The following is a 26350-nucleotide window of genomic DNA, read 5'->3' as shown; positions in this document are numbered from 1 at the left end:
TTAGATGGGGCAAGAGGAACCTTATGATGAGCTTGGTGAGAAGGTGACCTGTCTCTTAGGGAAGAATTTTGATACTAGGTGTAGAGTTGCTCTTATTTGGCAAATAGATGTTCTTACCCAGCAACTACAAAATAAAACAGACTCCCAAATTGTTTGAAATTTCCCTGGTGTATGAAGTTCTAAAGTATGCGGCACAGAGCCATCAGCAAAGGCTCTGAAAGATTTTACAAAAGGCCAGCTTTCCTTGAAAACCCCATACCCACCTGAGTGTCAGCAGAGCCAGCAAAGTCACATTTATTCTGCTGACTCTCTAGGCACCGTGCCCGAATTACAGTGATTAGCTTTCATGCTGGCTATTATCTGTTTCCTCTTCAGATTCACCCTCTGCACTTCAACACTGGGTTCTGAGCTCTGAGAGGTTGGCCTTTTTGAAACACATCAGTGGGACTCCCTTGTTCTCTGACTCGCAGCTGGGTGCCGCGGATGGGAGGCACAGGCAGGAGCCTGGAGGCTGGGGGGAGTGTGAGGTTGGGGTATTTGTTTCCCTGGCTTCCATCCGGGAACCACCCCAACAGTAGCAGTCACTCCTCTGACTGTTGAAGCCCCAGGGTCCGGCAATAACCTTACTCGCTTCTCTAGATCCTGACCACACCTCCACAAATAGACTTTTTATTACGTTATCCTCCAATTACTCATTCTGAGTATGCCATCTACTTCCTGACTACTGGAGTCGGGAAGGGTGGGCTGCTCTTACCATAAGGGTCTATGACGGCTGAAGTAAGTTCTTTCACATTAGCATTCCAGAATACACAGCTCACATTTCTGCCGGGGTGTGGCTTTAGTCGCAGAACACTGGTGACCCGGTAGAGGCCTTCAGAGGTCTTGGTGTGGCTGGTGTTGGCAGGGACGCTGACGTTTGGCCAGGACACTTCTGCCAGGGGATAACCTTCAGCCTGGCAGGTGAGCTGTACCTCATCTACCCCTGGGATCTTAAGGATATGAGTGTTTATTTTCTTGTAGGAAGCTGGATAATACAAAAAGAAAAAGAAGTAAGTTTTTCTTTTCTGATTCCTAGAGATCTCTGTACTCACTGCCATGTGAAATGGCTAAAATTATCATTATCAATATTAACTAATTATGCTTTTAATTTTTTAAACATTTCCTGTGTCCCAGATATCATGCTACTGACATCGAAGCATTTCATTTTTATAATATAACAAAATGGTGTTGTTGGTATTCCCAATTTTTGTTGGAGGTAACTGAAGCAAGTGAGGTTGAGTATTTTGCCCAGAGTCACCAGGCTTTAATAATTGCTGGAGCCAACATCTGCACATTGGAAGTTTGATTCCAAGTCTCAACAGTGCTTTCCACTATCACACTCTGTGGCTTCCTGTATTCCTGTAAATTATTACAACCGGGGACTGGAGAAAAGACAGAAGGTGGTTAAATGAAATCACTAGATAATCCCCACATTCTTGTTTTACTTGGTGCTTCTTCCAACATCTTTTCAGAAGAAAACTTTCTTCCCACTTCCCCATTTCCTCCCTTCTCTTTGAAATTAGGAGGAGACAAAAATAAAGACCTAGATTCTACCTATAAAGAGTTAAGAATTAGTTATATTACTTACTTATCCTGTACAACACACACACATACACACACACACACACACACACACCTGTGTATAGTGTATGCTGAGTGAATTAATCCAAAGTGGCTCCCTACCCTCTAAAAAACTGAAATCTAAAATGCATACAAATGACATCGAAAGCAATAAGACACAAGGACAAATTGTTATCTTAGATGATAGCCCAAAATAAAGACATAATAACAACATATGCAGATACCAGGGAGTATGGAAAGTAATCTGTTGGGTTTTTGGTGAAGGGAAGTGGAAATGAGTACTAACTTCCATTAGCTAGGAAATTTTTAAGAAACAGAATTTTGATACAATCTTTGTGTTTGTGGCTCAGGTGTGATGAAACCAGTTTTTTCTTACTGTTGGGAGGAGTATCAACAGGCACACCCATGCTGAAAAGCAATTTTACATTAAAATCATGAGGACAGCCCTGTGGAAAACATCAAACGTGTATGAGGTAGTAAGTGCTTTCTAGGTGCTAAGCTTCACGCTGTGTGATTTCACGTACTGTGGAAGGGGGAGGAATGTTCAGGCCCCTCTCCACAGTTTTGCCCCTTGAGTACTTCCCTTTGTGTCTCTGTGTTGTGAGTTGCTAATTTGATTAGTTATAGCCAAAGACGCTCACGGGGTCACTGTTCACTACGGTGAGTGACCTCATCTGGAAGCGTGGCTCACGGTCTGTGGGCCTCTCTTGAAGTTCTTGTCTCCATGCAGTAAAGCATACTCAGTTGGGCCTACTGACCTGCCTGCCTCAGAAAGCTCTGAAATCTTCCTGGCTCACAGTATTCCAGCTTCTGCTTGTGACTGGGTGGGTGGGATGGACTTTATTATCCATGAGGCTGGATAGATGAGTAATTTTAGGGTCTGTTCGGCAAACATGGACTCTAAGTTAGGAGGGGGGTGCAGGAAAAAAGAGGCCCTTATTCTAAGTCATGTTCTCCAGTGTAAATCACCAGAGAAGCCTTAAAGTACTGAGAGGGGAAGGGAGAAAGTCATGTGCTCATCCAGTTACTAATTTAACAAATGGAGTTCATTTCCCATTTGGCTATTGGTTCTTGTGCGTAGAGCTCACCTGGTCAAGGACTTGGACCAGGGGTCCAAGGAGAGGAACAGGGGTGAGTGGCTCTAAAACCTGATTCTATCTCCTTGACACACATTATCCCAGTTAAACTCTCCAAGGACCCTATGAGGTAGGTAAAATTCCAAACAGCTGGAATCTGGGGTAGGTAGAGGGACTTGAACTCATGCCAGTCGTGGCCACATTATTCTGAATTCTGCATTGGAATCGATGATTCTCTCTGTAATTGCAAAAGTCTGGGGATAGAGCAATAGACACAGGAAGGGGGGGGGCATGTTTTCCCAGGGGGAATTAGGGGCACACGGAACTAGTGGAAGATGAGAAGAAGCAGGTTTTGAAGCATCCTGCTGAGGAGTTGAACCGGTTAGACCTACCAGTGCCCTTGAAGCCAATTTTGATCTACCTCTAGCAATTCAATAGTATTTGAAGCATGAATTTTTGAGGACTCACCTTATCTCTCATTTTACGTTATTTACCTACACGTATTTTCCCTTGGTTTGATGTCCTCTTATAATCATTTCATCCTATTTTGGTGTAGATTATTTCTGTAAGTTCTGGGGCCTTTAGGGGGATGGAGAAGAATAAATGGGTTCATAGCAGCAATGTGTTGCATATGAAGGTGTGGCTGGTTCCTGCAGGATAGCTCAGAACAAGAAGCCAGGTTGAGGGCCAGGTTGAGAGGTGGTTTCAGAGGTCGGGGGGCCAGGAATTGGGAGGTAGGCTGAGGTTATAATGTGGGATATACAAATGAGGAAGAAGATGAGAGAGATGTTCACTTAAAAGAACCAGCAAGGTTTGGGGAAAGGATGGGAGCCCACAGCCTGCATGTTTACAACATTAAAGACACCTCCACAGCCTCATGCATATTTGGGAAGTGGCCGAAAATACATTATTAGCAACACACAACAGGGAAGCTGGACTAAGGGAGATATTCTTAGGAAAAGATGAGTAAATTTTAGAATTTCAGAGATGAAAGTCATCTTAAAGTTAAAAATAGTCCAACTTCCTACTCTGCAGTTGTTGGGTGTAAGTTTTGTATGTGTCAGTTAGGCCAAGATGGTTGTGTTTACTGAACCCTTCTATTTTCTTTTTTGTTTATCCATTATAGTAGAGATGAGTTGAAATCTCCAAACATGACTGAGGATTTATTTCTCCTTTTAGGTCTGTTTTATTTTTGTTTTATATGTTTCGAAGCTATGTTGCTAGATGTACACACATTTAGGATTGTTATGTCTCCCTGTTGTCTTGACTTTATCTTTATGAAATGTCCCTTTTTATCTTGCTAACACTTTTCTGATATTAGTAACCTGCTAGATAACTAACTTTGGGCAAAATACATCGATTAATGGAAGCTCCTACTTTCAGGAGTAGCCATTACCATGATTAGACAATAAGAAAGCTAAACTTTCATTGGAAAGATCATCCTTCTGCCAAGCCAAACTTTGCTTCTGGGCAGCTTACCATTGGTAATTGTCTGGTTTAATAAGACAACATGGGGGCAGCATAGTAGACAGAAGTCTGAAAGGTCTGACTATGCTGAGCCAAGGGCTGGTTACATGACCTGTCGAGCCTTCTGGTTGTACAATAATACTTATCCTTAACAGAGGTGTTAGGATGATTGAATGACTTAGGTGCCTAGAATATAGCAAAAACTCGGTTAATGTTAGCAATTATTATTCACTGTTCATATGATCCTTCGGGTGTTTGAAGATAACTGGCAAGATTCCATATCGTCTTTGACTTCTGGGTAAAACATGGCTACTTCCTTGAACCCTATCTCAGAGGACAGTTTTCAGACCAGACTTGGATTCACTTTGTTTGCCAGTATAACATGACCTATATTCCAGACTTTACCTAAGCAGCACAAAGTATAGTGGGACTAATTACTTCCTATGTGTGGAGCACATTTTAGGCCCAACACAGGGTTTTAATACAGTCTAAGGTCATGAGATCAATTTTACTAAATGAATGATCTAGGAGACTCCTGCAGGCTATCTCCCCAGGCTCCTGACAGCCAATAGGAGGCATGGTGGGAAGACTGGAGGGCAAGCAGGAGGGAGAAGTCGGGTATTTCTCCCCTATGCTCTATGCTATAGGGGCCTCTCCACCAGCACCCACATCTCTTCCTCGGCTCCTGCTACCACTGGATGGGCCCGTTGTGGTTCTAGCGTCTGTAGAATGACCTTGGCCTCTGAACTCCAGTACTCCTGCCTTCCCCCTCTCCCTCCAGTCCAGTGCGGGCAACAGCTTCTTGCTCTTGCTAATTGCCGATTTGCCACACTGTTCCCAGGTTGGCTGTTCAGTCTGTTCCATCAAAAGAATTGCTATTTTCTGATTGAAATTTCTACCAGTTTAAATGGTTTTTGTTTCCCTGGTCGTCTCTCACTATATGATCCCTATGCTACTGGCAACTCTAGCATTTCTGAAATAAAGAGAAAGCTGCACATTGTATTATCTGCTCTATCATAATGATAGTAATTAAGGTGAAAAAATATAGTTTTACAAATACCTCGGTCTTAACAGAACATAGGCGGGTTTGTAGTAATTGCTGAAATAAATCTTTTAGGCTTGCTCCCAATTTGTCTGTTAAATGAGCTGCCGAGGAACTTCAGGTTAAATAGTTTGTAAGTTGCAGGCACTTTTCCTCATTTCAGAATTCGGGACATTGTTTTCTTAATTAACTCCAGCTTTCCTTATTACCCTTTTGTTTCCCCAAGTGGGGAAAGGCACTGAAAGGAGAGATTTAGCCCTATTAGTAAGTGTCTTAAGCAAATGCTTTCTCTAGGTCCAGAGGCTGTCATTATCTTTTCCAGGCTGCATCACTTCCCTTGGGCTGTTCCCCCCCACCCCACCCATGCCCTTTGTCTTGCCCTCCTTAGGGTGAAGGCCATTGTGAGAGAAAAATGGAAGCCTTGCCACCTCCTTCCTCGACTTGCTCAAGCTGTATGCCCAAGGAGCTTGGGCTTTTTCACCGGTTGGAAACACTTCCGTGAGCCTCAGCCCGTTCTGGGGGTTGGCTGTCTCCCGTCCCCATCTCCCACCCTGCCTGGAGACTTCAGGCTGCTTTGGCTCTTGTGTTCTTACGACTTGTTCTGGGACTGTCTGGGATCCTTTGCATAGGCCAGTTCTCAACCTGAGGGCGCAAGCCCTGGCCTCTCTGGCGTCTCGGGGTCATGGCGCTCTTCTCTTAGGCCATGCTCCCTGACCTCCCTCGGACAGGTTACTCACAGTCCTGTAGTGGCAGCCTTCCCCTTCAGAAACCTCTCTTCTGGACTCTCGAGCCACTCTACCTAGTATTGACTTACCTGTACTTTTGAAGTTAGCTCTCTTTTCAGTGTATTTCATATGAAATATTGCCCGGACGTCCAAGAAGTTGCTATAAATCTGTTTTCAAGTCTATGCCATAGATGAGGCATTTTAAGGAAAAAGCACATCCTTCCTCTAGTCCTGTTTCGTTGAAACAAATCCTTACTAAGGTCCCAAATCTCCCCTGCTTTCTCCAGAGACCCCTGATCAGGTTAGAATACTCTCAGCTGATGGTCTTCAGCTTTTCCTGTTATTGCTTGCATTCCTTCTAAAAGGACTTGGATGCAGTATGCCCCTTCTCACACGTCTTAGGTCGGTTCTTAAAAATTTTCCTAAGTTTCGGGGCGCCTGGGTGGCTCAGTCGGTTGAGCGTCCAACTTCGGCTCAGGTCATGATCTCGCTGTCCGTGAGTTCGAGCCCCGCGTCGGGCTCTGTGCTGACAGCTCACAGCCTGGAGCCTGCTTCGGATTCTGTGTCTCCCTCTCTCTCTGACCCTCCCCCATTCATGCTCTGTCTCTCTCTGTCTCAAAAATAAATAAACATTAAAAAAAAATTAAAAAAAATTTTTTTTCCTAAGTTTCTATATTGGGAAAATAGATTATGTTTAGCATTTTGTAAATATTTATATTTTAAGTAAAACAATGATTTGACTCTTACAGATGTATCTAATGGTGTCTAGAGGGCAAAAGACAGCTAGATATCTTTTATACACTCCACCCTCTGTGGAAAAATATATACAAAAATTCTCCTCTAATGGTCCGAGCTTTACATGGTTTCTCTTTCACACTGTGTCATTCTGTGACCCTCCGCTCCCGTGCCACTTTTTATGCAGGATTTTATCCTAACGCAACATGTTTGGAAGTTCTTTTATTGATTATCCTTATGTTTCTTTGCAACAACAAAATACATCTCGCTCTTGAGGGTCGTTTTTTCCCTTGTGATCACGAGGCTTCAAGTGTTCATAGTTTTCTTGTGCACTGAAATCTAATTTCTGAGGCACCTGGGTGGCTCAGTTGGTTAAGCAACCAACTTCAGCTCAGGTCATGATCTGGCATTGGTGAGTTCGGGCCCCGCATCAGGCTCTGTGCTGACAGCTTGGAGCCTGGAGCCTGCTTCAGATTCTGGGTCTCCCTCTCTCTCTGCTGCTCCCCTGCTCATGATCTGCCTGTCTATCTCTCTCTCAAAAATAAATAAAAACATTTAAAATACTAAAAAAAGGAAATCTCATTTCTATTATTATCAGCACATGTAAGATCCAAATGTAAAAATGTTGATAATGATTAAGCATAAAAGGGCAAGTTGACTAGAAATGTATCTCTTAATAGGATGGATGGGGTTCTCTTTTTCAACTTGTCCAGTTATCTGAGGATGTATATGACTTTGTGGTTGGAATGAGACAAGGGTAAGCATCGGTTCTATTTCTGACTTTCCGTTGTTGTGGCAAGAAGGGCTTACTCATGTGAATAAGTAAGTGGGAGTAGAAGCAGTTTTGTTACAGGAATGTCACTTCATTATGATTTACATGGAAAAAAACTATTTCATTTTTTGCTATCATCTATTAACTCTATTAGGGCCTTCTCCAAATTTGTTGAACACAGAACTTGATATCACTTATTTTTCAGAAGTATTTATTAGTCTTTAAAGTTTGATATGGTATCAATATTTCTAATCACTCTTTTGGTCAGAGTCATGTTTTTCTACGCCCCAGGGCAATGCACCATATTCACAATGGGTGAGAGGCACACTTTTTATGAAGTGGAAGAAGGCAATGATCAAAGAGGAAGTGTTTTAGGGGAACCCCAAGAGACTTGCCTGGAAGGCGTATTCTCAGGCACACTCAATTTGGGGAAAGAGTAGTTGGGGAAGATTAGGAATTAGAAACTCATTTCTTAAAACTGTCTTCATATATCCATATACCTTAGTATAGTTTTCGTATATCCATCTACCTTAGTTCAAAGACCATCAATGATTTAAAGAATAAATAATTCGGATTTAAGGAATTAACCTGTTCCACACCCGAGTCATCCCTGAGCTAGGTGATGAAGCTGGCAGAGTGGCTTTCCAGGAATGAAGGGCAGCCTTCAATTGGACAGAAAGCGTGAAATGACTGGCCCCCAATTGCCCAGAGACCCTAGATGCATTACAGCACTTAAATAGAGATTAACAAATGTGGAGTCAGGGAGTGAGGGGTGAAGATACTGAACACATTAGGAGATCATGACAATGTAGAGCCCTCTTTCTTCCCATTAATTGAACTCAGGCTAACTTCAAAGTTGTAGCGTTCATTCCAGTTCTGGATGTAGGAAATGCAGTGAAGGTGGAAGTCAGTTACATCCAGGCACATGACTTTCCTGATGACTTATTGATGTCTGAGATGAGAGGAGGTCTTTAAACCCACTCCCTGGACACTCACCATGTGCCAAGCACCATGCTCAGTTCTCTATGTTCATTATCTCAATTTTTACAATAATCCTATGTGGTAGGTGCTACTATTGTTATCGTTTTATAAATAAGAAAAATGTGAGATTGTGAAAGGTGAAATAACCTGCCCAAGGCCACAGGTGGAAACAACATTCACCCTTATGTCTAACCCTTCTAGTTTGTCCTTCTTTGTGCCAGATCATAAAGTTACAACATTGCTGCCAAGGTCAATGGTCTTTAGGGACCAAAGTCTATGGACTTTCCAGAAGACAGAACAGATCCTCTGAGGCCTAATGGGTGAGATTGAAGGGGACAGAGAAAAAACCCAGAGCAGTCCGGGCAGGATGAAAAACACAAGCTGATGAACAGAGCCAAGTCTGTTGTTCTTTTATGGTCTTTTCCAAAATGACCTTTTCCAGAACAAACATGAACTTGAAGATTCTCTTCGGATTTAGGTTCTAGGCTTGTATCGGGGTAAGGAGAGCCCTTAACCTAGAGGAATGGGGACAGCTATTGACTTAACGGGGCTCCCCCAGCCTACCCACTTGACTTCTCTGGACTTTAGCTGCTTCATCTGCAATAGGTGAAGCGTGGACAAGAGCAGTGTTTTCCAAACTTCTTAAACTGTGACCCAGAGTGAGCAAAAATATTTTACATCACAAACCAACCAACCAACACACACACACCTCTGAAACAAGAGTGTCACAACACTCAGCCCTACTATGTGATGCCTTTTGATCTATTCATTTTGCTCATTCATTTTATTGGGAAAAAGACACCTACCTGGTTGCTACTCACTAAATTGATACTTCCATCCATTAATGGTTGGCAAACCAGGGCTTAAAAAACTCTGGACCAGAGGAATGAGCTTCTCTCAAAGAGGAGCTTAACAATCAGGTCAGTGTTGTTCCTTTGGAGGACTGTGGGCAAGGCAGGGCTTAGCTTTGGTGTCCTCCCGCCTTTCAGGGACGCATTTCCTGCCTTCCCTTCAGACCCACATTATTCTTGCAACTCCTGCCCCTATTTCCCCTCACCTCAGCTGCGTTACACTCAGAGAGTAAAAAATACTTCTGCGCAGGTGCTTCTGTTTTCTCTAAGACTGCCCGGTCTCCTTGTAACCACCTCCCAGTTTTTGCTTGTGCCGATGCCTCCAAAGATTCTCGTCCTTGAAACTACTCACCTTTGACTTTCAGAGTCAGGTACTTGTAGTCCCCGGCGACCCTATAGATGATCAGGCAGCGATACTGTCCTGCATCACTCACTTGCACCCGAGGGATGTGGAATAAGGCCTTCCCCAGAGACAGATGCTCCTCCAGCAAAGTGGCTCTTTCACTGTGCAAAGATGTATTGTTTTCCACCTTCTGCAGACTGGCCCTTAAGTCCTTGAGTTCCACATGACCTTCAGTGTCAAAATTACACTCCAGGGTCACATTGCTGCCGTAGTCTACTGTGTATAGTTCCTGGGAGACCATCACTGTGAATAAAGCTGAACAGAACACAAAACATTCTCCTATTGTCTGCCTTCATATTTCAGTTCCGTGCAGAGTGGGAGCTGAGGAGACCCATCACACCCCCATTTTCCAGGAGACACCTGTCACGCATTGGGCAGTCCTTTGGGCTCTTTCTCTGCTGTGCCCTGTTCTGTCTGGGCAAGAGTGGAATTCTGGATCCACTGTTGTGAGGTAGTTCTCTTCTCTCAACCCTCCACAACTGTGGAGCTGATGGCTCGCCTGTCAGCTATTACCCAGACTCATTTTCTCCATATGGATCAAATTATATCATTCCCTGCCAAATACTACCTCCCCTCACAAGTGATAGTAATAGTAACAGCTATCATTTGTTGAGTTCTTAGTATATGCTAGGCATCTGCTAACACACAGTCTCATTTTGTCCTCCCAGGAAGCCAGCAAGGTAGAGCCATCCTCTTTTTAGAAAATGAAACTGAGGCACAGAAAAGTAGCCAGGATCAGACCCAGGTATGTCCCTAGTGCCCTCACCCATCGCATCATACAACCCCATTGGAGAAGTTTATTTTCTGTCAATAAGGAGAAGAGAGGAATAGAACTAATGTTTAGTGTATGCCTATTATACACCAGGCACTGTGCTAGGCTCATTATTATTATTATTTTTTTTAATGTTTATTTATTTTTGAGACAGAGAGAGGCAGAGTGTGAGTGGGGAAGGGGCAGAGAGACAGGGAGACACAGAATCTGAAGCTGGCTCCAGGCTCTGAGCTGTCAGCACAGAGCCTGATGTGGGGCTCAAACTCACGGACTATGAGATCATGACCTGAGCCAAAGTCGGATGCTTAACCGACTGAGCCACCCAGACACCCCAAGTGCTAGGTTATAACTATGCCACTTAATCCTGAAAATATAACCATGAAATATGTATTACTATTACTGTTTTATAGTTGAAGAAACTGGCTCAAAGTGATTCACTCTAGGACATACAATTAGTAAAGTTAAAATTTAGAGCCAGTTAGATGTTTGACTTAAAAATCAATAGTTTCTACTGCAAAGGTATTTCCCAAAATATGAGGCACCTACGAAGTACATGAAATAATTTTATCTAGGGTAGAATTAAGGCCTAAAGGGAACTGAATTACCCAGAGAGAAATTTATTTCCTCTTCAATTCTACTTCAGTCTTTCAAACAACATATAATTTGCAATTAGACTCTCACACCTCCAACAATCGCTATTTCTTCTTTTAATAAAACAGGAAGTTCCCAGGCAGATACTGTAGATCTGGGTAGAATTTAATAACACTACTTTTGTTGCACTTGTTTTTGTTCATATCCTCTATTTACCAGTAACAGTGATACTATACTGGTTTTCCGTTTACCACAGGGGTATACCATTTTGTTCAAAAAATTAAAGCTGAGTTGATTTAAAAAATCCCATAAAAGCAATAGCATGAAGAGTGGTAAAGCAAAGCAAAATGAACGAAGGTGGTGTATGCATGGATAAAGTGTGGGCAACTGTAGAAAATTATGCTGCCTCCATCATTAACGGATGGATATTCATTATGACCGAGGTGCAGCAAGATCTTAGTCATTTCTGAATCCTGACAAAAGATTAGACAAAACTGTATTCAGGAGAGCTTCCTGCATTCATCCATTAATTTGATTAGTCAAAACATCCATTCAACACATACTTGGGGATGGCATCTGAGCAGATGCTACTCAAGGAGTTTTTACCATTATGAAAAGTGGTACAGTTAGAGCATGGGATTTAGTGACAGATGAACCTTGACTAGTATTGAGACTATGAGTGCTTTGATCTTGAACATGTCATTTAGCTCTGTGAGTCTTTGCTTCTTTATCTATACAGGTGTAAGGTTAGAATCTGCATGTAAGTATTGTGGGGGAAAACTAGGCAAAATAGCACATATGAAGTGCCTTATTTTGGCAGGTAGCAGTCCGTAAACATCAGTTCCTTTCTTTTGCACCATGTTTTAATTCTTGCGGAAGTGGTCATCCACCTATGCAATACATGGCCTTTCTTTATTGACCACGATATTTTATCAACCAGGACAGCCCATTCCCTGACCATCTTGGGCAACAGATTTTACAGTATACGTAAATTTTGGGTTTCCTGTTGCTTGAAGGATTCACATGGCAATTTCTCTTCTGACTTGAGTTTCTCCTTCTACTATCCTGCAAGACTTTGAAGGCAGTGACCAGGTTGAGTCTGTTGTGGTGTCTCCAGGGCCTAGCACATACTAAGTTCCAGTTAAAGGCAAATAAATGACAGAAAGAGGGAGAAGAAGAAGAAAGGACAAGCCTAACCATACTCACTTCTGTTTTCCTCTCATCAAACTGCAACTTACCCAAATTGCACAGACTGTCATTCTTAATCATCACACAGCAAACTTGATAGTTATGCACAAAACTTGACATTTATCGAAAATGATTGGCAAGTTTATATCTTGCCTCCAAACCCGATTTCAACCATGACCAGAACATGAAGGTGATTTTCTAACACTGCTAGAGCTCATATCTGCCCAGCATTCTGTGGTGCAGGATGGGGCGGGGCAGGTGTATAACATGAGGGCCTCTCTGTAAAACACTGCTAATCACACCTGCATTTGCTTGGACAGATTGAGAAGACTCTGGAATGACACGTGTGGAAAGAGATTTGTGCTTCTGAATTTCCTGCATGATTCCATTTCATGAAACCCACTGAACACCTGAGAGTAATACCTCTCACCCTGGGTCTCCATAATAGGACCCTCTTAAGGGTAGACCCCTTGATGATGGGAACCATCTCCAAACTTTGAGTTATGAAGTCCCCCTATAACCAAGACAGAGCTATCTGCTATCAAATGCACTCTGGCCTGAAGAGTACTATTTACTGATTCTTTCACCAAATGCATAGTAACCATCTTCTGTGTGCCAGATGCAGGGATTTACTCTTACTCTCCTTCTGTTATCTTATTACACGTGATAAAGCAGGAAACAGGGAAGAGAAATGGGGCTTGCGAGAAAGTTCAGTCCCTGAATCTGAGATATAACAAGTGTCAGAAGACTTTGGGTGTTGCCTCTACTGAATTTATTTAACAAATTTATTTACCACACTGAGGCTTTCTTCTCATGACAGAGAGAGACAGTCTGTAACTTCCTCTGGAACTCCCCAGAGCAGAGGGCAGAACTCCCCTCTTTACGCTCTGGGCCTTTGACAAAAATCCATTTTCTGCTTGCTTCTCTCCTCTGCCTTATACAGAGTGTGTGTGCAGGGGCTGTGGCATAAAGTACGTTACCTCTTAGGCAGGTGAACAGTTTTCGGTTTATGTTCACAGGAGGAAAGAGCAATTAGCAAACATGAATCAAATATCTGATGGCCCAGGGTAACTGGAGGATGAGTTCTTATTTGGTGTAGTTTTGTCTCAAAGCGTCTAAGACATGCAAAGCTTTGAGCTTGATTATCATATAAAAATGAGTTTAGGAAATGAAATACACGTTTAAAATCCTAAATTATTCTTGCTTATTGTAAACTGCAGAGGAGGTAAGAAAATGCTTGCAAACAACTGTGTGAAGATATTTTTCTCAAGCCTCGATGCACAGCGGAATCACTAAGCAGAGTGCCTCAGCTCTGGCCATCATTGGAATCACCTGAAAGACTTTTTTAAAAATACCAGGCCCCACCTTGGATCCTTTATTTTTATTTATTTATTTATTTATTTTAATATATAAAATTTATTGTAAAATTGGTTTCCATACAACACCCAGTGCTCATCCCAAAAGGTGTCCTCCTCAATACCCATCACCCACCGTCCCCTCCCTCCCACCCCCCATCAACCCTCAGTTTGTTCTCAGTTTTTAAGAGTCTCTTATGCTTTGGCTTTTTCCCACTCTAACCTCTTTGTTTTTGTTTTTTCTCTTTCCCCTCCCCCATGGGTTCCTGTTAAGTTTCTCAGGAGCCACATAAGAGTGAACACATATGGTATCTGTGTTTCTCTGTATGGCTTATTTCACTTAGCATCACACTCTCCAGTTCCATCCATGTTGCTACCAAGGGCCATGTTTCATTCTTTCTCATTGCCACATATTACTCCATTGTGTATATAAACCACAATTTTTTTATCCATTCATCAGTTGATGGACATTTAGGCTCTTTCCATAATTTGGCTATTGTTGAGAGTGCTGCTCTAAACATTGGGGTACAAGTGCCCCTGTGCATCAGCACTGCTAGGAATTTACCCAAGGGATACAGGAGTACCACCTTGGATCCTGTAAATATAAATTCTAATTCTTTTGTGAGGCCAGCATCAATTTTATTTATTTATTTATTTATTTATTTATTTTTAATTTTTTTTTTCAACGTTTATTTATTTTTGGGAGAGAGACAGAGCATGAACGGGGGAGGGGCAGAGAGAGAGGGAGACACAGAATCGGAAACAGGCTCCAGGCTCTGAGCCATCAGCCCAGAGCCCGACGCGGGGCTCGAACTCACGGACCACGAGATCGTGACCTGGCTGAAGTCGGACGCTTAACCGACTGCGCCACCCAGGCGCCCCGGCCAGCATCAATTTTAAAGCAAAATTTCCTTGAGAGCTTCTAACGTGTAGAGGTATTGAGAACCACTGGTTAGATCAATAAAACACCTGCACACACAAACGCCTTTTATTGTCCTGCCTTTCAAAGTGCCCCCAGCTTTACGTCAGAGCAAGTTAGGAATTTAGAATCTCAAGCTGTGCCTCAGACTAGAGAAGCAGACACTGCACTCCAACAAAGTTGAGTGGAGTCATGTCAACATTCGTGTCTGGGAAACAAGAGTTCTAACACTAGCCCGCGTTTGGAGTGTTACCGGGAAGCAGAGATAGCTAACATTTATTGAACACAATGAGCCAGACACTGAGCTAACCTTTACATCAGCATCTCATTTGATGTTCCCCAAACTCTGCAAGGTGGGAGTTACCATGCCTGTCTTATGATGGGGAAATGTAGGCTTACAGAAGTGATACCACTTGCCCAAGATCAAAGAATGGCAGCTCATGGAGTCGGGATTTCAGCTCAGATCTCCGTGTCTTGAAAGCCTGTGCTAACAACTCTCCAGATATGACTATATATCCACTGGCATGTATACAACACATCCACAAATGACATAGATACACTTTTCAGCTCTATGATAACAAAAATATATTTTCTTTCTCTGTGTGTATGTCTGTGCACGTGTACTTATTTCTGGGTTCTTTATTCTGTTCGATTGAGTGATGTGTCTGTTTTTATGCCAGTACTATACTGTTTTGATGACTATACCTTTGTAATATAGCTTGAAGTTAATATAGTTATGAATTTATGCTTTAACCTAGCATTGAACTCCTAAAGTTATGAGACAAAGGAAAAAATCGGAAAGTTTCCCCGACTACAAAATTAAGCAGGCAAAACCTAGAGCAAAACAGGTTTTCCTATCATTTGGGCCCCCTACTGAATTAAAGGGTAAAAAAATTTGGCCAGGGCATGCAAAATTCATATATGCTGCTTTTTAATCAGATCAAAGCAGCTGGTTTGAGTAGTGCTGGACCTTTCTGAAAGCTCTTGGGGAAGCTGTGCACTTTATTTGCAATCAGGCATCAATAGGAGTCAGCACCTGTCACATCTCCAGAAACACAAAACAAATCATTTGCATTACCTCCCAAGATAGCTTCCCCTTTAAGCTAATTTTATACTTTTTCCCCCCCATTTAATAACAGAAGCTTAAGTGTTTTTTTCAGACTGTGTACTTAATGAACTTGAAAGGTGGGGGCTGCTTTACACAACCACAGTCTTCAGAAAACTATAGTTCCTGCTTTAGGATAGAAGCCTGTTCTGGGCACCTGATTCATCTGCTTCTCTTTGTAGGAAAATGGCCTGGGTGCATCTCAGTTCTTAGAAATCCTTTCCCAAACCTGATTTTCTGCCTTGTATACCTCAGGGGTCCAAACAAGTGGTTTCAGAGGCTGAAGACAGTTTAAGTGGAGTGACCCAGGGTGTGGTCCCCACCCTCAGAGTGACCTCAAGCATCACCATGGTCATGTGCCCCCCTGGTTTTATTCTTCTCTGGAGGATGAAGAAAGAAGAAAACATCAATAAAAGGAATAACAATTGGGGTTACTTTTCCCCCCAAGACATGACAAAGTAAAGAAATGAATATTTCCCCTTAAATGTATCTGGGCTACAAGATGTTCTTAGGTTTTGAAATTCAATTATAAGAAAAGAAGAACCACAACATTACAGAAATTTGAAGAGTGTGCTATGGATGAAAGTGTACACACAGAGACCAACAGAACAGATTACAGAATGGAGTCCAGAAGTAGATCCACACAAAGACGGTCAATCGATGTTTGACAAAGGTGCAAAGGTGAGTCATGGGGAAAGGATAGTCTTTTCGACAAATGGGGCTCAAGAAATTGGACATCCACATGCCAAAAAAAAAAAAAAAAAAAAAAGATCTACAACATATACTTTATATTTTTGATGACAACAATCAACTCAAGACGGATGGTAAACCTAAGAATGTACAACTATAAAATGTTTAGAAGAGAGGCGCCTGGGTGTCTCAGCTGGTTAAGCCTCTGACTTCGGCTCAGGTCATGATCTCACAGCTTGTGAGTTCAAGTCCCGTGTCAGGCTCTGTGCTGACAGCTTGGAGCCTGGAGCCTGCTTCAGATTCTGTGTCTCCCTCTCTCTCGCCCCCTTCCCCGCTCACGCTCTGTCTCTCAAAAGAAATAAACATTGAAAAAAAATGTTTAAATAAATAAAATGTTTAGAAGAAAAGATAGGAAAAAAATCTTTGAGAGTTTGGATTAGGCAGAGTTCTTAGCCATCTCACCAAAAGCACAGTTCGTATAAGAAAACAAAGACAAATTGGATTCCATCTAAATTAAAATCTTTGCTGTGCAAAAGACACTGGTAAGAGAATGAAAAATGAGCCACAGACTGAGAGAAAATATTTGCATATCATGCGTCTGATAAAGGACTTGCATCTAGAATATACAAAGAATTCTAAAAACTTAATAAGAAAATGAAAAAAACTTAATAAGTCTGCCATTTTTAAAAACATTTAATCATTTTTGAGAGTGAGAGAGACAGAGCATGAGCAGGGGAGGGACACAGAGAGAGAGGGAGACACAGAATCTGAAGAAGGCTCCAGGCTCCGAGCTGTCAGCACAGAGCCCAACGCAGGGCTTGAACTCACAATGAGATCATGACCTGAGCTGAAGTCGGATGCTTAGCCGACTGAGCCACCCAGGCACCCCAATAAGTCTGCCATTTTTGATGATTATCATCACTGTAGGCTGGTAAGGTAGAAAGGACATTAGTTTTGAGGGAAACTTGCCTGCGACACCTAATGACTACATAATCTTGGGTACATTAAATAGTTTTTCTGAATTCTAGTTAAAAATGGTCAAATAGTTTGAATACAGATTTTTTTTTAATTTTTTTTTTAATTTTTTTTTCAACATTTATTTATTTTTGGGACAGAGAGAGACAGAGCATGAACGGGGGAGGGGCAGAGAGAGAGGGAGACACAGAATCGGAAACAGGCTCCAGGCTCCGAGCCATCAGCCCAGAGCCTGACGCGGGGCTCGAACTCACGGACCGCGAGATCGTGACCTGGCTGAAGTCGGACGCTTAACCGACTGCGCCACCCAGGCGCCCCGAATACAGATTTTACCAAAGAAGACATATAGATGTCCAACTGCCATGCGAAAATATGCTCATCATCCCTAGATATTAAGAAATATCTATTTTCCTAGATATTAGGAAAATGCAAATTAAAACACAAAGAGATAATTCTACACACCTATTAACATGACTTAAAAAAAAATGACAATGTCAATGCCAAGTGCTGCCAAGAATGTGAAACAATTGGAGCTCTCACACTTTGCAAGGGGAATGTAAAAATGGTATAGCCACTATGGAAAGGCTTAGTGGTTTCTTATAAAGTTAAATATTTACTTCCCATATGACCCAGCCATCCTACTCCTAGGTGTTTACCCAAGTGAAATTAAAATGAAAATCTATATATAAACATTTATAGTAACTTGATTCATAATTGCCCCAAAACAGGAAACAACCCAAAAGTCCCTCAACTGGGGAATGAATAAGCAAACTCTGGTATGTACATACAGTGGAATACTACTCAACAAGAAAAAAGGAATGAACTATTGATATATCTAACAATATTGATAAATCTCAATTGCATTATGCTAAGTGAAAGAAGCAGACAGAAAGCATATCTAATGAATAATCCCATTAGCATGACATCCTAGAAAAGGTAAAACTCTAGCACAGAGAACAGTGGGCACCTGGCTTTAAGAGTTTGGGGATGGTTTTTGTGTGTTTGCTTGGCAAGTGATACAACTGTTGTGGATCCTGATTGTAGGGGTGGTTATAGGACTACATGTTTGCCAAAAACTCATAGATGTTTTTACTAAAAAGATTAAATGTTACTGTACGCCAATTTAAAAATGAATAAATGTTTAAACTGAGAATAAACTGAGGGCTTATGGGGGGTGGGGAGGAGGGGAGGGTGGGTGATGGGCATTGAGGAGGGCACCTGTTGGGAGGAGCACTGGGTGTTGTATGGAAACCAATTTGACAATAAATTTCATATTAAAAAAATGAATAAATGTTTAAAAAATGAAATGTTTTCTGCCAATTTTTCTCTTCAAATTTTAAATTGTTTTACAGATAACAGAATAGAGCACCACACACAGGGCACACAGGTAAGGAAAGCGTTCATGATAAATGGTTTACCTGAGTCATACCCTGAGTTCGTTTTCATCACAGTGTTTAGGAAGCAGACTTTTTTCCAAGCATTAATCCAGCAAGACTCAAAAAATTTTTTTTGAAATAACTAAAATTTCCATCAATAAAGGACTGGATAAATAAATTACAGCATGGCATGTCCAACGAAATATATAGAGCCACTTCACTTTTTCTTTTCTTTTCTTTTTTAGATTTTTTAAAAGTTTATTTATTTTGAGAGAGAGAGAGGGAGCATGGGGGAGGGGCAGAGAGAGAGGGAGAGGGAGAGAATCCCAAGCAGTCTCCACATTGTCAGTGCCATGTGGGGCTCAAACCCATGAACTGCGAGATCATGACCTGAGCCAAAATCAAGAGTCCAATGCATAACCGAATGAGCCACTCAGGTGCCCCAAGATACGATATGTTTATAGTTTCCTTTTGGCCAATTCATAAACATAATTCATCGTACATATTTTTTGGTTTTGTAAATGTGTAGTATCAACATTCATTATACGTCCATGATCAAACTTAACTCCAAACACCCATTCCAAGTGGGAAGACTAGGGATTGTCGGCCATGCTTGATTCTCATCATCACTGTAGGCTGGTAAGGTAGAAAGTTCTTCAGGAAGCTTCCCTGTGATGCCTAATGACTACATAATCTCAGGAAAATTAAATAGCTTTCTGAATTCCAGTACCTTCATCTGCCGAATGGTTACTGTTCCTGTAAGACATGGGCATGGGAAAATACAAGCCACCCTGGGCACCCTTCTTTTTACTGTGCATGTGACAGTAATCACACTTCCTCTCAAAGAAAGCCTTCAGCCTGAGGACCTCATTTTCACCATTGGCTTCAGCTATGGGTCAGCTGCCTATTCCTCTTTCTCAGGCCCCTCCCTTTGCCCTTTCTTACCTGCTGTCTGATGAAGCTGCTTTCCCAAGCTCAACATCAGCAGGAGGAACATGTTCTGTACCCGATCTGAAACAAATAATTGAAAGTGTCAGGGCCTTCTGCAGTTTTGCTGGATCTTGTGATTTGGTGATTTGCTCATTCCTGAAAACAGGGAAATGACTCGTAAACAACTGTTCTGGGGGTGAGGGGGCAGCAGAGGGGGCAGAGCAGAGCCTGGAAGAGAAGTTATAAGTTGAATGCCGGAGAGGGGGTGAGGGGAAGTGAGGCATTCTTTATCGATCCAAATTAGAAGCTCTTCCTTCTCTGAATATGAACCAGTCCTCACAAGTCACCCACACTGCTGATTGTCTGAACCTCCTTGTCCCTTCCACAAAGCCTCCCATAGATTTTTCAGCAGTGGATCCTTGAAAATCAAATGATTGTCAAATGAATAATGCATACCAGCTTCTTGAGGTGGGCTTGAACTCTGGGAGCTAGGTACTCAAAGATAGCATACAGTAGAACAGAACTAAATTCTCAATAAGCACTTGATATTTCCCTGAGCAGGTAAAGTGACAAGTTCTTTTGAGTGTTGTGATGGAGTTTGCCCATTGTCTGAACTACCTGTTACTAAGCAGGTTAGACAGGGAGAGCACAGAAGTGGCGACATTGAGCGGGTGCTCAACCTTGGTCTTGCTAAAACTCCTAAGCTTCCACATTTGCTCACAGGCTTTCTCCCATCCCAGGACTTCTGGTGGCTGAGGCAAAAGGGACAGGATATACTACTGTCAGCTATTCTGTCCTCACAGAGGCTTTCAAAATTTTATTAGCTATGGAACCATTTCTCCAAGGGAAATTGGTTGGAGCCATACCTCCAAATCAGGTACAAGCAGATCTGCTCTGAGGTCTCAGTGTGATGGAAAGCCAGCAGAGGATTTAGATCTGGTGAATGACCTGATCTCATTGCATTTTGAAAAGAGGACTCAGCTTTGGTGTAGACAACAGACTCTTGGGAAGGAGAGTGGGTTGGACAAGATGAGAAGCAGGATGACCAGTGAGGCATGTTTACGCAGAGATGAACATAGGTTGGATTGAGTGATGGAGCTGGTGGAGGTGAGAAGTGGCATATGTTATATACGAATATACATTTGTTCTTTAAATTTATTTTTTCCCAACAGCATTATTGAAGTGTAACTGACATACAACAGAGGATTATGTGTGTGTGTGTGTGTGTGTGTGTGTATACACGTGCATGCATGTGTATGTACATAAATATGGAAAACACAGACAATTCAGTGGTACAATTCAGTGGTTTTTAGTATAGTCACAGAATTGTGAAACCCACACCACTATCTAAGTTTGGATTCTCTTCATTACCCCCCAGAAAGGAACCCAATACCCATTGACAGAAACTTCCCAATTTCCCTTCCCTCTCCTTCCAACCTCTGGCAACCACCAATACACTTTCTGTCTCTATTGTTTTCCTTATTCTGGATATTTCATTTAAATGGAATTACACATTGTGGCCTTTTGAAACCAGCTTCTTCCGCTGAGCTTAATATTTTCAAGATTCATTTATGCTGTAGCACCTATCAGTACTTCATTCCTTTTAATGGTAGAATAGTATTTCATTGTATAACTATACCACATCTTGTCTAGCCATTCATATGCCAACGATCCATTTGGGTTGTTCCTACTGGCTGGCTTTTATGAATTATGCTGCTATGGACACTCACGTACAAATTTTTGTGTAGACATGTTTCCAATTCTCTTGGATATGTTGGAGTGGAACTGTTTGGTTAAATAGTAACTCTATGTTTACTTTTTGAGAAATTGCCAAACTGTTTATCAAATATATAATTTGCAAACACTTTATCCCACTCTGCAACTTGTCTTTTCAGCTTCTTGATAATGTTCTTTGAAGCACAAATATTTTAATTTAATTTAATTTTAAAGCACAAATTATTTTAATTCTGATGAAGTCCATTTATCTATTTTCTTTTTTATTGCTTGTGCTTTAGGTGTCATATCTAAGAAACCATTGCCTAATCCAAGGTCACAAAGATTTATGTTTTCTTCTATTTTATAGCTTCAGTTCTTATATTTAGGTCTCTGATCCCATTTTGAGGGTTTTTAAAAAGATAATAATTGTTCCTTTATAGATTAAATCATTATAGTTTTGGCTACTGGAAGTCCCTTCAAGGTAGCCTCTGTTTGCTTTTCACACAATCCTATCAATCTTGGAAAGTTTGTTTGCTTTCTGTACAAATTGCCTTAAGTTGACTTCATGTGTCTATTGCCCACACACACAATTAACCTTTCTCTAAGAAGTCCTGTTTTTTTTTTTAATTTTTAAAATTAGAAACAAAACAAAAACAGTTTACCCATTTCTCCCACCCCTAAACACCTGCCTCTGGCAACCACCAATCTGCTCTCTGTATCTATGAGCCTGGTTTGTTTGTTGTCTTGTTTGTTTTAGATTCCACATGTAAATGAAATCATACAATATTTGTCTTTCTCTGTTTCACATATTTCACTTAGTGTAATCTCCTTGAGTTTTATCCATGTTGTTGCAAATGGCAAAATTTCATTTTTTTTCTGATGAATAATATTCCATTTCTCCCTCTCATACACATACACACACATACTTAGGTTGATTCCATATCTTGGCTATTATCAATAATACTGCGATAATATTGTAATGAACATGAAGGTGTATATATCTTGAGTTACATTTTCATTTTCTCCAGATAAATACCCAGAAATGAAATTGCTGGACCATATGGTAGTTTTATTTTTATTTTTTTTTAGGAACCTCCATACTTTTTTCCATAGTAGCCACATCAATTTACAATTCTACCAAAGTGCACAGGAGCTTCCTTCTTCTCCACATCCTCACCAACACTTGTTATTTCTTGTCTCTTTGATACTCGCCATTCTAACAAGTGATATCTCATGGTGGTTTTGATTTGCATTTCCCTGATGATTAGTGACATTGAGCACTGTTTCATGTACCGGTTGGTTATCTATATGTCTTTTTTTGCCAAGAAGCTCATTGCCTATGTTTTCTTCGAGGACTTTTTTGGTTTCAGGTCTTACATCCATGTCTTTAATCCATTTTGAATTGATTTCTGTGTATGGTGTAAGAGAGTGGTCCAGTTGCATTCTTCGCATGTGGTTGTCCAATATTTCCAATACTAGTTATTGAATGCTTTGGAACATATTCCTCACTTTCATTTTGCTGAACTCTGTTTCTACACTGTAGATGGAACAACTACTTTCCCAGTCTTGAAGGATTGGTCTTATGTAGGAGATGAACCTTAATGTTCAACCATGTCTCATCTCTTGGTTGTCTTGCAAATCTTTATGTTTGTCCAAGCAGCTGATTCTGTTTTCTTAAAATAATTCGCCGTAGTGGAGGATGTGCCTGTTAGTATCCAAAAGGGGAGGATCTTTACATCTAGATTCAGGTTGACTGAAAGTCAGATCCTCACGCATCAGCTTGCAAAAGTATAGAAATAATACAGTCCTGTGGCCTGCAAGTGTAAGTCCTACTGGCCACCAGAACCAGGCAACTTGGAGGTGTCCTCTGGGTAGCAGTCACAACAATTTGGGCTCAAGATGAGTATACAAGCTTTCTTCTGGGTCCTGCTGGTGAACTGAAATGAAGCAGAGGGAGGGCACCAAGATGGCGCCCACAGCCTATGTTAATCAGGAGCAGCTCTGCAGGCCACCAAATGTGTGCAAGACCGTAACCCTGCCCATCAGTGTGCAGCCCTAGAAGAAGCAAAAAGGCTTTGCTCACAGAAAGACTGGGGTGTGTGCATCAGTGTGCTGTTTGTGCAGTGCTCTGGAGGCATCAGCCTGCCCAGAGCTGTCTCTCAATTTCACAGTCCTCTGGAACCTAGGAAGTCAAGCCCTCTGGCCAACAGAGCCGGGTGATGAAGGGGTAAGGAGTCCCCTGGGCAGCTGCTGCAAAAACCCAGTATACCCTGTAAGGCTCCCTGGCAGGAGACACTAGTGTTCTGCAGTACGTCAGAGGATGAGTGTGCAAATAGCACCAGCCTTCCAAGGTCTCTGGAAAGGATTACACCAGCCCCTACAGGTGTGTTAATCAGCACCCTGCCTCTCAAGGTGCAGCCGTGAATGATTAGCTTCTAGGCTTCCTTCACAGGAAGACTGAGCTCCTGGGTCTGTGGCTACTCTGGCTCCCTTACATTTCCACAGGAATTTTAGGACCAGGTTGTCCATTTCCAAAAAGGAAAAAAAAAAAAAAAGGCAGTTGGAATCTTGAATCTTGATAGGAATTGCACTCAATCTGTAGATCCATTGGGGAATATACCAATCTTCATAATGTTAAGTCTTCCAAAAATGAACATAGCATGTCTTTCCATTTACTTAGGTCTTCTATCTTTTCAAATAAGACCTTATGAGATTTGCTGTCAGGTTGGATATGTAGTTTGACAAAAATAGATAAATGCAGGAAATTTTCCACATTTGAGACTTGAGGCATTAGGGTGGTATTTTTTAAACTGGAGAAGGTGGAGGAGAGAAACAGATTAAGGAGCAGAAATCAGGACGTGTTTGGCATGTACTCAGTTTGAGATGCCAGCTCGACATCCATGTGAAGATATGTAGTAGGCAGTTGGACAGGGGGTCCAGAGTTTGGGGTAGAGGTAAATTTGGGAGTGCTCAATGTCTACATGTTACTTAATGCCATAGGGCTGCGTGACATCACCACAAGAGAGACAGAGGAGAAAAAGTGTCGAAGGACTGGAATGTGGGCCGTTCCAACATTTATAGATCCCTGGGACGGCAGGCACTAGCAAAGAAGACTGAGGGGAAGGGTAAAAAGGCTAATTAATCCCGCCTTTTATTTTCAGTTTTCTGATACTTGGACATCTGGGCTCTTGATCCTGCAGGGACTAGCCCTGTCCCTACCCCAAAGATTAGTCAATTCCTAGAGGCAGTGAGCAACTCACCAGGAGGGTGCCTTTCAAATGCAAACCAACCAATCCAGAACCCCACACTCCAACCACCTCCTTACTGCCCCAACCACCCTGGGGCCAGGTACCACACAACAAGGGACAACCCCTATGTTCCAGATCCCGATGAATAATTTCAAACTAGACAATTTAAGCCTGCCTTCCCATCCCTTCTTGTGGAAACCACAATAAAGACTCCTGGCCACATTTCCCTTTCTGCTCTGCCTCCTGTCTGAGCTGGGTGCTCCCCTAGGTGGTCCCTGAAGGGTGGCATGCCTCCTTCTCTCAAGATCTGAAGACACAACAACCTATTTTTTCAATGGCAGTTATCTCCTGATCTGTTGGCCTCGCCACACCTCAATTATAAGGAAACATAGAGTTTAATTTTTGTAATACTTTTTTATTCATTTCTGAGAGACAGAGCATGAGTGGGGGAGGGGCAGAGAGAGAGGGAGACACAGAATCCGAAGCAGGCTCCAGGCTCTGAGCTGTCAGCACAGAGACCAACGCGGGGCTTGAACCCATGGACCGTGAGATCATGACCTGAGCTGCAGTCGGATGCTTAACCAACTGAGCCACCCAGGTGCCCTGTGGAAACCTAGAGTTTAAAACACAGTGTTCCAAGGAGGGGGTGTTCAGCTGAGCCAAATGCTGCTGAGAGTTGGCATTAGCAGTGTGGAGGTCATGAGAGAGCCCACTTGTGGGACGTCCATGGATTTGGTGCAGATGAAAAGACTGTGAAGTGGAGAGAAAATAAGAGCTAAGAGTGTAGAGACAACAGAATATAGGCAGTGCTTCAGAGAAGAGTATTATAACAAGAGAGAGCAACGAGGCAGTAGCTAGAAGGGATTGTGAGGTCCACAGAGGGCTGTAATCTTGTTTTCATTTTAGAAAGAGACACATTACCACGGGTACCAACTAGGAGCTCCATCAAGTGCTTTCCATAGGGAAATGCTAGACCTTAGCTGGACTTGAAGACCCTCTTCCTTATCGAAAAGGCAAATGTACCCAGAAAAGAAATCATCTTCATGCGGCACTTGCCCAGCATTCTTATTTCTAGAGCTAAGAAGGATAGCGTGTAACACGTTCTGGCAACAGAAAGGACGCCTGGCTCACCCAGACCTGCTGTAACTTCCCCTTCTTCCTTGCCCGTCTAAGGGGACTTTCCTTGCACACTGCCTCCACAGAGAGATAGATAATGTTATGAAGGTACTTTCCAACCAGCAGCTTCTTCCAGCTAGGGATAGTCTCTTCTGTGCAATGGATAAGAGCTCATGCTCTAAAGTCAGACATATCTGAGCTCAAAACCTGGGTCTAGAATTATGAACCTCTAAGACCCTGGGCACTTTATGAAAACTCTTTGTGTCCTATATTCCTGTAATGCCAATAATATTAACACCCACCTCAAGCCAGAATTTTGGGTGTGTCGTCTTGAACCTACTCGTCTCGCATCTTGCAAATCCAGTCCATCCCCCAGTCCTATTAATTCTATGCCGGGATACTTCTGGATGATGCCTCTTATTTATACCACCCCACTGCCATCATCTTTATTCAGCATCTCGTCATTCCGCTTTATACCATGGCAGAGCATCCTGCTCAAAATCTTTTGATGGCTTAGCATTTCACTGAGAATAAAGTCCTGAGTCTGTCTAGTAGTCCAGGCAAGAGGGACCACTGCCTTGAGCCCTGTGCTTTAGTGGACTCGACAGTGGCCATGCTCCTGGTGTTTGCAGAGCTAAGAGTGTCCTCTGGGGCCCTTGACCTGCCCCTAAAACCCGCCACAATCTGGGTTCTTGGG

At 42.2% G+C, this 26350-nt stretch overlaps 1 protein-coding gene across 5 annotated transcripts in view; it reads right to left on the bottom strand.

Annotated features, from left to right (window-relative positions):
• PDCD1LG2 (programmed cell death 1 ligand 2) overlaps positions 1-26350 on the bottom strand; it is a 111490-nt gene that overhangs the window by 69259 nt on the left and 15881 nt on the right. For 4 of the 5 annotated variants that reach the window (XM_040449498.1, XM_040449494.1, XM_040449495.1 and 1 more), the window contains exons 2-4: positions 19589-19654; positions 9622-9927; positions 755-1024 (exon numbers count right to left, since the gene is read on the bottom strand). In XM_040449498.1, coding sequence (XP_040305432.1) covers positions 755-1024; positions 9622-9927; positions 19589-19654 — 642 coding nt within the window. Of the gene's footprint in view, positions 1-754; positions 1025-9621; positions 9928-19588; positions 19730-26350 lie in introns of all 5 variants that reach the window. The other variant, XM_040449497.1, reaches the window with a different exon arrangement.

This window comes from Herpailurus yagouaroundi, unplaced genomic scaffold (assembly GCF_014898765.1).
Source record: "Herpailurus yagouaroundi ecotype Mexico unplaced genomic scaffold, PumYag 199, whole genome shotgun sequence".
Classification (NCBI taxonomy): domain Eukaryota; kingdom Metazoa; phylum Chordata; class Mammalia; order Carnivora; family Felidae; genus Herpailurus; species Herpailurus yagouaroundi.
Note: the sequence above shows the minus strand (reverse complement) of the source record. Positions and strands in the feature narration are given on the sequence as shown.